This window comes from Engystomops pustulosus, chromosome 11 (genome assembly GCF_040894005.1).
Source record: "Engystomops pustulosus chromosome 11, aEngPut4.maternal, whole genome shotgun sequence".
Classification (NCBI taxonomy): Eukaryota; Metazoa; Chordata; class Amphibia; order Anura; family Leptodactylidae; genus Engystomops; species Engystomops pustulosus.
In genome coordinates this window covers 11897900-11911521 of record NC_092421.1, presented here as the reverse complement: position 1 = coordinate 11911521, position 13622 = coordinate 11897900, and the positions used below count along the sequence as shown (strand labels likewise).

At 43.9% G+C, this 13622-nt stretch overlaps 1 protein-coding gene and 1 long non-coding RNA gene across 2 annotated transcripts; one reads left to right on the top strand and one right to left on the bottom strand.

Moving 5' to 3' along the window:
• Positions 1 to 2341: 2341 nt before the first annotated feature.
• LOC140106127 (apelin receptor B-like) lies at positions 2342 to 3977 on the bottom strand. Its single transcript, XM_072130377.1, has one exon. It carries the CDS (start codon positions 3694 to 3696, stop codon positions 2536 to 2538), a length of 1161 nt encoding a protein of 386 aa, XP_071986478.1. The 5' UTR covers positions 3697 to 3977; the 3' UTR covers positions 2342 to 2535.
• A 31-nt stretch (positions 3978 to 4008) lies between these two features.
• Positions 4009 to 13106, top strand: LOC140106177 (uncharacterized). Its single transcript, XR_011850713.1, has 3 exons — positions 4009 to 4174; positions 4299 to 4388; positions 13005 to 13106. It is a non-coding gene; the product is annotated as an uncharacterized lncRNA (long non-coding RNA).
• The last annotated feature ends 516 nt before the right edge of the window (positions 13107 to 13622 follow it).

The following is a 13622-nucleotide window of genomic DNA, read 5'->3' as shown; positions in this document are numbered from 1 at the left end:
CATACGCTGGCTCATGGCCGGCCGCCCCCCCCCCCCCACACACACACATCACGCCCCACTGGCGTGAAAGTGGCAGTGGGGGCTAAATAATTGCAAGTGCTAGCAATAAGCTAGCATTTGCAATTATTTCAGGGCCTCTACGTGGTGCAGAGGTCCTGATAAATATGCCCTTTAGTTGCATAATGGGTTCTGAATAATGAGATTCTTATCTTTAATATGACACCAGCAGCACGTTTCTAGGTGCTACAGAACAGGAGATGGGGGCCTCTGAATTGACTCTACTCCGGCAACCACTAAACTTCACTCATCTCAAGCAAAAATGGGATGAAAAGAGTCATATTTGCCAGAATTTGGGGAGATTTATGTAACAGGTACCCAGCTCAAATTTCACAGAAAGGACATCCCCTGCCTGAGATGGACAGTAATTTAGTGGGGTAAAACCTGGTGACTTGTTCCCTCTAATGCAAGAACAATCTATCATTTAATCAAGACTTTTTACTCTTCACCTTCTAAACGCCGTAATTTTTTATTCTATGCAATGTACTGAGAAGCTAGAAAAAAAATTAAAATTTTGTTGTTGCACCAAATGTCCATGTGAAAGGGGCCTAATGGTGGTTTTATTTAACATATTAGTAAAATCTAGTTCTGCCACAGCAGAAACCTCTAGGTTGTTAATCAGGAAAAAATTCTACTTTTGCAGTTTTAATAGGTTTTAAAAAATTAAAACCTTTTGTACAAAAAATAAAATGTCTTCCTTTTACCCTATTCTAAGGCTAATAACCTTTTCGCACTTCTGTGTGCAGAGTTGTGTAAGGTGTAATTTTTTGCAGGACATGATGACATTTTCAGTGCTACCATGTGTGTGCCTGTATGACCTTTTCATCACTTTTTATTAAATTTTTTATGTCTTGCAAAATAACAAAAAAGTGGCGTTTCTGACATTTGGGGGCGCTATTTTCTGTTACGGGGTTGACTGCCGGGAATAACCATGAGAGATCGAGCGTTTTCACACATGATCTGTTACATTGTGCCACTGGCATATTGTAGTAGATCTGCTGAAAAGACCCCAGGCTGTTAAGGCGACATATTGTGCTACGCCCATGATGTCACAGGGAGCAACGATCACTGCCATAATGGTTGCGCCCATACGCCATCGATATCTATGCCAGCATGGATGACTATCCTTGGCAGGACTACAAGCCGTGGCAACCGACCGGCCCTGTCCGTTGATATCATGGTGGGCGTCAATTGGCTATCCAAGATGGCAGCACCAACCGGCAGCGCTGTTAGGTTAACTGCCGTGATCAGTGACAGCACCATCCACGGCAGTTAGAGGGGTGACACCTGCCGTGTATGGAAAGAGGTCATTTGGTGAACTCTCTCCATACACCCACCACAGCACCACAACGTGACAGTATGTCGTGGTGCGTGAAGAGCTTAAACAGCATGGGCTCAAAGATCAAAAAGACATGTGATAGACCAAAGCAATATATGACATATGAGGAATCCTATCTGTGTCCACTTTGAGTTAAGGGAAAACTGTGTTGTAAATGGTTATTAAATAGAAAATCAGTTTTACCACTTAAAGGGGTTGGCCACTTTACCTCATGGTTTTGTGATGTGAGTGTAAGTGTGGTGGTAGGGGAAGTTATAAGGTCATTTACCAATATACATCAATTAATAGTTCTGCTCCACTTTCCTGATATGTAAAGCGACGCCTTTTACCTCATGATTTCCTGATATGTAAAGTGACGCCTTTTACCTCATGATTTCCTGATATGTAAAGTGAAGCCTCCTGTCATTTACCTCATCAGCCAGAGATTCCTGACCATAAAATGGTCCGAGCTGGAGGGTTATATGGTCTCTGACAATAAACAATATCCCTGCTAGGACCTTAAGATAGTATTCATGACTATAAGATTAAGGTCCTGGCAAGGCGCTTTTCTTATGGTCAGAGATCACATGACCCTCCATCTTGTGGCCATTTTATGGACAGGAATGTCTGGCTGATGAGGTAAATGACAGGAGGCTTCACTTTACATATCAGGAAATCATGAGGTAAAAGGCGTCACTTTACATATCAGGAAATCATGAGGTAAAAGGCGTCACTTTACATATCAGGAAAGTGGAGCAGAACTATTATTAGATCTATATTGGTAATTTACCTCATATCCTGCCCCTCACATATTACAGAAAACATGAGGTAAAGTGGCCAAACCCTTAAATATCCAACATTCAATAAGAAATATGACAGGATGACTATCACTCAGTAAGAGAAGTTCACTTTAAAATCATTGTAATTTTTAATGCTAACATTGTAAAAAAAAAAAAAATGTGTAAAAGGCAATAAGTATGTACAGAACTGCACATAAACAATACCCCCCACCCTCCAAGCAGTCTATTAAGTGCTGTAGTCTTTGGGGGTCTTACAATATGGACTCCACTCGTTATTTTCCAAGGAAGAATTGTCTACAAGAAGAAAAGTTTTGAACTCGTAAAAAACAAAGCATATAATAAAAAAAATCTTGCTCTTTCTTATGATACGCTTCCATTCACACACTTTCCTTGCATTGAGTCCTTCATGCAAGCCATCTCTTCTTCTTCTGTGGAGACTTTTGTAGGTTTGTTTCCATCTGCAGCAACTCCCGTCGAGGAACTGCCAGCTCCTGGTTTCTTCTCTTTATCCTCCACGTGTTCTCGATCCCCTTTAAATAAATTTCCACATCCGAGCAACCGGCGACAATGACCTCTGAACCTAGGATCCAGGAAGGCATAAAGAACCGGATTCATGCAGCTATTAGCGTAGCCCAAACAGGTAACATAAGGGTGAAGGTTGTTGAGAAAAACATGCAGAGCACAACTGAGAGGCACAACTTCTGCATTCATGAGGACGTAGATGCTCTTCACCAAGTGAAAAGGAGCCCAGCACGCGCCAAATGTGACGACCAGTCCAACCATGATAGCTAATAGTCTCCTTTTTCGACTGGCAACCAATGGCAAATGGAAGTGACCTGAAACTCTACGACCGATGCCTATGTAGCAGAATAGGATAACACAGAATGGAGCTATAAAAGCCAACAGAGTAGAAGAAAATCCCAAACCAGCTTCCCACAGGTGAGTTTGACTGCTGCCGTCCACCGTTGAGTAGTCCATGTAGCACAATGTTCTATTGTCCCAAAGGTCATCCGCCTGTCCAGTGTTCCTGAAAATAAGGGCAGGAAGAGCAAGAAGCCCGGCACTTGCCCACATAATGATGGTGGCCAGTGAGCTGGAGAGAGGAGAACGTGGATGACCAGGACCAGGCGAGAGCACAATAACTATATATCTGTCCAAGCTTAGACCTGTGAGGCAGAAGGCACTGGCATACATGTTGAGCAAAACTAGATAACCACTAAGTTTGCAGGCAAATTTGCCAAAGGGCCAGTGGTATCCGAGAGAAGCGTAGACAGCCCACAGAGGAAGAGTCACAACAAAAGCCAAATCAGCGAGTGCTAGCTGCAGTATGAAGGAGTCCGCAGCCCGTGGCCGGTCCCTACGGCGGTGGCTTGCCCACAACACTAGTCCATTGCCGGTAATGCCCAAGAAAAAAATAAGGAGGTAGGTGGCTGGAATGAGTCCGACAGATGGTTCCCACTCGTCATATTCACAATCAAGCATCCCCAGCAGATTAGTCAGGTTATTAATCTCTTCGTCCATCTTGCGGCCTTTGGTCAAAAGTTGTGAAGGTCTTTACTGGTATCTTCCTTGTGCTTTCTGAAGGTCTTCACTTGTATCTTATTCAAAGATTTCCCCTCCCATCCAAGAACACCCCCTTCTATTCAATAGGCTAGGTATGTGTCAGGAGGATGTTTAAGCCTTTTGCCTGTTTGTGCTCCTCTCCAAGTGATATGGTAACTTAATTATCACCCCCCCTCATTATATCCTGGAGTGGGAGGGGGGGGGGGGGCAGCGGAGACAGATGGGACTTCAGCAGACATCCTGCATATGAAGCTCACAGGGTCACAGTTATCAATGTACACTGACCTTCCCTTTTATAAACAGGATAAGATGACAGAATGATCTGTGGATTTGGGCTTCTTTGGACCTTCCTGCATATTCCTTAAGTCTAGCAACAGCTGCTGTGTGCAGAAGGGAATAAACAAAAAAAGGCAAAGCAAATACACAACACCCCAGTGTAAGAGCCCTAAAGTCTCACTGGTTTACTATATGTGGTGAAAGTCATCATTTTAACCTATTCAGCACCAAGCCGTTTTCGTTTTTTTTTACTTCCTGCATTCATTTTATATTTCCATTTACAGGTCTATCACATTCCCTAACATGCAGCGACTGACACCTCCACTCATTACTCCTGTCTATGTTATCCCTCAGCTCCTGATACCAATGTACAGGTAAGGCCAAGCTCACACCACACTCAGAATTTCCATTATTTATCTATTTTAAAAAAGATAAAACGGTTGAAAAACTAAAATAAACGGAACATATCATCTATCTTCTATCTATCTCCTATCTATCCATCTATCTTATATCTATCTATCTAGAAAAACAAAATCCAGAGAAGCACTACTGACTTCCTGTCCTATCCAGCCTCCTTCTGTCCTCCATCTTCCACTTCCTGTGGCCTCCTGTTCTCCAGTATCCTCTACCTGTGGCCTCCTGTTCTCTAGCCTTCTTTTCCTGTGGCCACCTGTCCTCTAGCCTCGTCTACCTGTGGCCCCCTGTCCTCCAGCCCCCTTCTGTCCTCCAGCCCCCTCCTGTCCTCCAGCCTCCTCTACCTGTGGCCTCATATCCTTCAGCTTCCCCTTTCTGTGGCCTCCTGCTCTCCAGCCTCCTCCTGTACTTCAGCTCCTGTCCTCCATCCTCTTCCTATTCTCCAGCTACCTATTCCTGTGGCCTCCTGTCCTTCAGCCTCCTCTTCCTGTGGTCTCCTGCCCTCCAGCCTCCTCTACCTGTGGCTTCCTGTCCTCCAGCTTCCCCTACCTGTGGCCTCCTGTCCTCCAGCTTCCTCTACCTGTGGCATCCTGTCCCCCAGCTTTCTCTTCCTGTGGCCTCCTGTCCTCCAGTCTCCTATACCTGTGGTCTCCTGTCCTCCAGCTTTCTTTTCCTGTGGCCTCCTGTCCTCCAACTACCTCTTCCTGTGGCCTCCTGTCCTCCAGTCTCCTATACCTGTGGCTTCCTGTCCTCCAGTCTCCTATACCTGTGGTCTCCTGTCCTCCAGCTACCTCTTCCTGTGGTCTCCTGTCCTCCAGCTACCTCTTCCTGTGGTCTCCTGTCCTCCAGCTACCTCTTCCTGTGTCTCCTGTCCTCCTGCTACCTCTTCCTGTGGTCTCCTGTCCTCCAGCTTCCTCTTCCTGTGGTCTCCTGTCCTCCAACTACCTCTTCCTGTGGCCTCTTGTCCTCCAGTCACCTCTTCCTGTGGCCTCTTCTCCTCCAGTAATCTCTTGTCCTCGATTTCCTCTCATAAAGTGGCCTCTTGTCCTCCCCTGTTCCTAGGTATTAAACAAAAAGAACCCTTATAAAGAATGGCTCGACCATTATACAAGCTATTTTACCTCTTGTGTCGCCCCCTCATCCTCATAGACTGTAAGCTCTTGTGTTACCCCCTCATCCTCATAGACTGTAAGCTCTTGTGTCACCCCCTCATCCTCATAAACTGTAAGCTCTTGTGTGACCCACTCATCCTCATAGACTGTAAGCTCTTGTGTCACCCCCTCATCCTCATAGACTGTAAGCTCTTGTGTCACCCCCTCATCCTCATAGACTGTAAGCTCTTGTGTCACCCCCTCATCCTCATAGACTGTAAGCTCTTGTGTCACCCCCTCATCCTCATAGACTGTAAGCTCTTGTGTCACCCCCTCATCCTCATAGACTGTAAACTCTAGTGTCACCTCCTCATCCTCATAGACTGTAAGCTCTTGTGTCTCCCCCTCATCCTCATAGACTGTAAGCTCTTGTGTCTCCCCCTCATCCTCATAGACTGTAAGCTCTTGTGTCACCCCCTCATCCTCATAGACTGTAAGCTCTTGTGTCACCCCCTCTTCCTCATAGACTGTAAGCTCTTGTGTCACCCCTCATCCTCATAGACTGTAAGCTCTTGTGTCACCCCCTCTTCCTCATAGACTGTAAGCTCTTGTGTCACCCCCTCATCCTCATAGACTGTAAGCTCTTGTGTCACCCCCTCATCCTCATAGACTGTAAGCTCTTGTGTTACCCCCTCATTCTCATAGACTGTAAGCTCTTGTGTCACCCCCTCATCCTCATAGACTGTAAGCTCTTGTGTCACCCCCTCATCCTCATAGACTGTAAGCTCTTGTGTCACCCCCTCATCCTCATAGACTGTAAGCTCTTGTGTCACCCCCTCATCCTCATAGACTGTAAGCTCTTGTGTCACCCCCTCATCCTCATAGACTGTAAGCTCTTGTGTTACCCCCTCATTCTCATAGACTGTAAGCTCTTGTGTTACCCCCTCATTCTCATAGACTGTAAGCTCTTGTGTTACCCCCTCATTCTCATAGACTGTAAGCTCTTGAGATGAGGGCCCTCACTCCTATTGTTCCATATGACTGTTTGTTCTGTGTAATGTAAGGAACTGCCAGAAACACGTAGCCAATCATGCTTGTACTTCACACCTTGCTGCAAAGCGACATAATAATACATTGCACGGGGGTCAGGGGCATAACTACAGCGGTAGCAGCCATAGCAGCTGCCATGGGGCCCACAGTGTCAGGGGGCCCCGGTATCTGATCTGACACATTAAAGAATGGAAGATGTGCACCATTATATACATATTATGCTGCACATTGTACAGCATATTTATCAGTGCATAAATGTATGTAAGAGCGTATAAATGTTTGAGTATACAAATGTGTATATTTTCTAAGGGTGTACGGGGCGCCATTCAAACATCTGCTATGGGGCCCTGCCTCTCCTAGTTACGCCCCTGACAGGGGTGTATGGAGAGGGCTCACGGGCTGAGTCTGCTCCATAAGTTCTGGGGGGTAGGGGCATTTATCAAACTGTTTTCTTTCTTTTTTTGTGACTTTTTAGCGTTTCACAAGTTCGTCATGTTGCTTTTTTTCATTGGAGCGCCTGATTTATAATAAAAATTCAAATGTGGACGTCTGGGAAAGTTGCACATTTTGGCACAAACGTGGTGAAAAGATGCAAATAACCTCCAGTCCAGAGCAGGCGCAAGGGGTTGTTTAAGACAAAAGTCTCAAAAATCCAACAGACTCACCTGCCACTAAGATAAATCAGGACGCAACCTTACAAAAAATCCCCAAACTAAACACACGTTTCCAGACTTATAATAAATGTCCCCCCAGGTGTACACCCTTCGAAAACCCAGAGGACCTGTCAACCAGAAATTTGGCACTAGAAGCTGCTAACTAAAGTAAGCAGCGCCTAGTACAAAAACAAACCCCACAAATTTGTATAGGTTTTATAATGTTTTCATACATTTACAAAAATTAAAACCTCATGAACAAATTTTTTTTTTTATTTTGCCGTCTTTTTGTGCTTATAACTTTTCCATACTTCGTTGTATGGAGTTGAGGGTGGTGTCATCTTTTGCGACTTTTGATGATGTTTTCAATGATATTATTTGTAGGACTGTACGACCTTTTGATCACTTTTTATAGAATTTTAAATTTTTTTTTAAATGGCAAAAAAGTGCCAGTTTTGACTTTGGACGCAATTTTCCATTACGGGGTTAAACGCAGTGAAAAACCGTTATTATATTTTGATAGATCGGACATTTTCGGACGCGGCGATACCTGATGTGTTTATGATTTTTACTGTTTATTTATATTTATATCAGTTCTAGGGAAAGGGGGGCGATTTGAATTTTTAGGTTTTTTTATTATAATTTTTTTTTTTTTACTTTTTTTTATTTTTACTATTTTTCAGACTCCCTAGTGTACATTAACCCTAGGTTGTCTGATCGATCCTACCATATACTGCCATACTACAGTATGGCAGTATATGGGGATTTTACTCCTCATACATTACAATGTGCTGATAGCACATTGTAATGAATGGGTTAACCCGAAGTAGCTTCGGGTCTTCGTGAAACCCGAAGCTACCAAGCCGATGACGTCACGGGGAGCGGTGATCCTCGGAAAGATGGCGGCGCATGGGCAGCTTTGCCGGCAGCGATCAGCAAGAAAACACCCGCGATCGGTGCCGGCACCGATCGCGGGTGTTACCGGTAAGCCTTTGCTGCAAAATGCAGCAGAGACTTACCGGCTATGGAGAGGGCTCGGCCCGCGAGCCCTCTCCATGCATCGGAACGCGACCGCCGCCGTGAATACACGGCGGGCAGGCGCTAACCGGTTAAATGAGTCTGATTCCCTTCCGTATGAAAGATTACAGCCTTGCAGCGCTGGGGTCCTGGGTTCAAGTCCCAGGGTCAAGATCTGCAAAGAGTTTGTATGTTCTCTCCGTGTTTGCGTGGGTTTCCTCCGGGTCCTCTGGTTTCCTCCAACACTCCAAAACATACTGGTAGGTTGATTACATTGTGAGCTCCGTTGGGGACAGGGACTGATTTGGCATCTGTGTGCACTATATAAATAAAGGAATTATTATTATTATTATTATTATTATGACAGGGCTTTTGCTGTGGATACTCACTAGCAGCGGCCCTGGATTTAATATAGATGTATCCTCGTTTTCCAGTATTTTCCATTTTCAATGCGGAAGGGAATCATTGGACTCATCCATTTGGAATCTGATTATTAGTCTTAGGTGTCCTTAGACCTAAGGGTGATGCCACACGTGGCGTTTTGAACATGTTTTTGGTCCGTTTTTAAGCAGTCCGATAAAAAACGCATACGTTTTTTACCATTTTTTATTAAGATAATTGGTAAAACCTGTCAAAAACGGATTCGTTTTTTAATGCATGCATTTTTTAACGGACTGCTTAAAAACGGACCAAAAACAGGTTCAAAACGCCATGTGTGGCATCACCCTAAGGAGTCGAGCTCTGATCAAAGAATTTGTGGACGTGTTTGTGTGATAGAAAATTGTCGGACAAGCTCTGCTAAATCTCCCACCTTGGTTTTAGGTTTTTTCTTCTTATAAGGGGCTTATATTATAGAAGCCGCCATCGTAGCTGATATCTATTCACTGCACTTATTGATCTGCCGGAGCCGGCTCTTTGAGCTCTTCGGTGTTGGAGGAATGTTCATGTCACGTAGGTGCTGTAGCTAAGAGGTGACTTCATTTGTCGTTACCATTTATTGTAATCCTGTCTGTGATGTAAATGAGGTGACTGCCCTACAGAATTAGCAAGCGCCAGTCAGGAGTGAGAATTGCTGGATACTGTACTTCTTATTCAATGTAGATTAGAGACATCGAAAATGCTTTAAATTTTTTTTTTTTAATGAAATGTTTTTTATTATAATTATAGTTCGGCGCGCGTCGGGTGCAGGTACATGGAGAGGGCTCACGGGCTGATCCCTCTCCATAGCCGCTAAATCTTTGCTGCATATTGCAGCAAACACTTACCGGTAACACCCGCGATCGGTGCCAACATCGGTGCAGCTTTGCTGGCGGCTTCAAACAGATGAGCGCCGCCATCTTGGTGACGATCGTTGCTCCACGTGACGTCAGCTGGGAGCCATGACAGCCTTGGGTCTTCCGAAGCCCCGAGATTGTCTTGTTTTAACCCATTGCTTACAATGTGCGATTTGCACCAAAAATTTATTTATTTATTTTTTTACATTTTGGGTTGGAAGGGAACAAGGATTAGCAATAAAGCTTCATTGCGGACATCTCACAGTTAATCATTGGAGCCATGGACTGAAGTAAAGTCAATTTCCAGCATCCAGGGAGCTTCACCCTAGGGCAGAGAGGTCAGTCTGTAACTAGGGGTTGTGTGTAAGTCGGGGGCTGCCTGTACTGTACTACCAGGATATTATACACAGTCTGGATGTTAATATAGAGTGTGTTTGCCTGTTGTTGTGTATGTTTTATGGTGTCCGGGCAGTGTGTGTGGCCACGTGACAGATGCTCTCCAGATGTGGCCCTGGTGCCAGATTCCAGCTGTCTCTATGTAGGGTCTGAGGAGCGCGGCCGTCCTTATCTAGCACACTCACTGATAAGAGAGATTTTACTTAACTGGATGTTTATATTGTGTTGTCTGTGCGATCCTGACGTATCACAGGCTGCGCGTTACGGAAAAAAAAACTACTACAACTAGAAATATACAATGATGTTCTGTATGGAATACGGGACGACAGAGAAAAGAACCATCACTTGACCTTTACCACAAAAACAAACGTGATGTAACCTCCGAAACCACAGTGACAGGGCCAGGATGCTAAAAATGGTGTCAGGTTTTACAAACACGTAAATCTTCCAAAATCTGTTATACCTATTGCAAGTGGGGACAGGCCTTATGGGAAAGGATTTGTTTACTAAATAAACTTTATTTTTAGGATCACTGAGCAGCGTATGAAGGCAGAACGCACATTTTTTTTTTTGAGGTGCATATGTTTACCCTTTTGCAATTCGCTTACACATTTTTTTATTGGGGGAGGGGGCATTTTGAAATAGAAACAGAAGCTCCTATTGTATGATTTGATATACAGGCAGTCCCCTACTTACGAACACCCGACTTACAGACGACTCCTAGTTACAGACAGCCCTCTGGATGTTGGTAATTTACAGTATTTTAGTCCCAGGCTACACTGATCATCAGTAAGAGTTATCAGGAGTCTGCAATTAAGATTTATTGTTAGGGCGCATTCACGTGATGCGTTGCGTCACATTGTGCGTTGAGTTTTTGACTGGTTTCAGCCTTGATTACATGCTGAGGTTACATCGCGTTTCCACTGCATCTGCTAAAACGCAATGTAACCTTAGCATGTAATCAAGGCTGATACCAGTGGAATGCGTCAAAAACATGACGCGCGACGCATCGCATCGTGTGAATGCGCCCTTAATCCTGGTTCTTATGACAATCCAAAAGTTGTCATAATCCACACAGAGACCAAAACATTTTTTGGTTGGGGTTACAATTATAAAATATACAGTTCCGACTTACATACAAAATCGACTTAAGTACAAACCTGCAGAGCCTATCCTGTATGTAACCCGGGGGACTGCCTGTATCATGCATTGTCACATTTTGCATGATTGGAAACACTACAGAAAAAAAACTTTAATAAGGCCGACTCCACGCATGGTGTTTTGAATCCGTTTTTGGTCAGTTTTTAAGTAGTCTGTTAAAAACCACATTTTTCAAAAACGCATAAGTTTTTGACCCGTTTTAATTAAGATAATTGGTAAAACTGGTCAAAAACAGATGCATTTTTCAAAAACGCATGCGTTTTATAAAGCATGCAGTTTTTAACGGACTGCTTAAAAACGGAACAAAAACCGATTCAAAACGCCACGTGTGCCGCCGGCCCAAAAGGGATTTTCTGCTCTTGTATACTACTACAACAGGTCTGCGCCCTCACCCCTTCTGGTGAGAGCTAGAACACAGCTCTGCCCAACGTTTATGAGCTGACACACTACCTTATGAATCCCGTTTTTGACAGGTTTGACCAATTATCTTAATTCAAACTGGTCAAAAACGCATGCATTTTTCAACTGACTCTTCAAAAACGGGTTCAAAACGCCACGTGTGCCATCACCCTTAGAGATACCGGGAAGTTACTAGGAGTTTCCCTATTCAGAATAAATACGAACGTGCAGAAATATCTGTTTGCGTCTTTTCACTTTCATGTGAATAGGGCCTAATACTGATGTTTGTAGCATTTCTAACAACTACCCCCCAAGCCGTGAGCTCTGTGTATTGTCCTACACCCGGGCCTGTCTTATGGCTTTGGGTTTTCCTGGGGTGTTTCTTTGTGTGTCTATGATAATGTGTATTATCTGTCTGTCTGCGGCTGGAGAAGCTTTTGAAGATCTTTCATGCTCTGTGCTAACAAACAGTCGCTAATTACACCACCAATAAGCCATTTGTCCTAATTATGCAGTGAAAACTTCACATATTAATGACTTTGCTAATGGGCCAGATCCAAGCCAGCAAAGGAAAGGTGATACCCTCCATCAGGGAGGACACAGAGGAGCAGAGCTCTGACCTGCCCGAATATTCATAGACCTGCTGTGCCGGATTAGGAAGACCTGGGAGCAGTGATGAGTGGACCCCTTAAAATTCTTGTCCGGTTAATTGGTTATATGGCCGTGGCGTTTAGTCAAACCCAGAACTTCTAAGAAAAGTTACGGGTGCAGCCGTATGTTCACTTTTTCAGATGCAGTTTTTGATGCCCAAACCAGGAGTGGAGTGAAATTAGAGGAGGAGCAGCCACTTCTAAATGATAAGTTCTCTCCCATTCTGATCCACACCTGCTTTTAGCTTCAAAAACTGCATCTGAAAAACTGAACATATGGCTGCACCCAAGGGTGGTGTCACATGTGGCGTTTTTAGGCCGTTTTTAGTTGAGTGGTGCGCTGGCCCTTTAATTTTCACATTGTGGAGAGGTAGGTTTGGGCTGGGGGGATCTGCGCCACAAAGAGGGGCACGGGTGTGCCTGCGATGCAAGACATGGATCGCGGGGGCACCTGTGACAAAATTTCCTTCTTCAACCTTTTAGTGAAATTTTAATTCTATCAAGTAAATAATCCAGAGAACACAAAATATCTGTATCAGATTTTTTTTTTTACTTCAGATTTACTCAGTAGAGCAAAAAATCAATCGCCCACAATAAGATGATAAGTTTGCTTTACATAGCCACTAATTTATAATGTGGAGTGTACGCTCTAATCCACGGATCTGGTAACGCTGCATTCATCCCTCCTAGCAAAGTAAATAATCACCCTCTTCCTTCTCCTGGCTGGGACCTGATCGTTATTCTGATTCACCTTTACAAGTTGGACATCCTTTGGCTTTGTTGGTTGCTGTAATTTATTAAAAATGGGCAAGTGTATTGAAAAATTTACACAAACCCACTGCAAAAGTGCACATTTCATACATTTTTTTGTGCAATTTTACCAAGGTGGAGTTACAGAGAACATGCTGCAAAAAGACTCTGCCTTCCATTTATTCACGGGAGGCACAGATGGCTGCGTAGATGGCATCACCCATCGACTCATGGTTAAAATAGTGAGTAATCTCCACTTTACAGGGATTATTAGTGTAGGGAACTATTTACTATTCAACAGTACAATGGTGTCCTTCAGAGCGGTTCTGCATGAATCTGGCGCCCCCTGCACTGCTCCAACAGAGTGCACCAACTTTTTGCAACACAATTCTGTTGGACACTGCATTATAAATGTCCTACTATAATACTGCCCCCTATGTACAGGAATATAACTACTATAATACTGCCCCCTATGTACAAGAATATAACTACTATAATACTGCCCCCTATGTACAGGAATATAACTACTATAATACTGCCCCCTATGTACAGGAATATAACTACTATAATACTGCCCCCTATGTACAAGAATATAACTACTATAATACTGCCCCCTATGTACAAGAATATAACTACTATAATACTGCCCCCTATGTACAAGAATATAACTACTATAATACTGCCCCCTATGTACAGGAATATATATCTACTATAATACTGCCCCCTATGTACAAGAATATAACTACTATAATA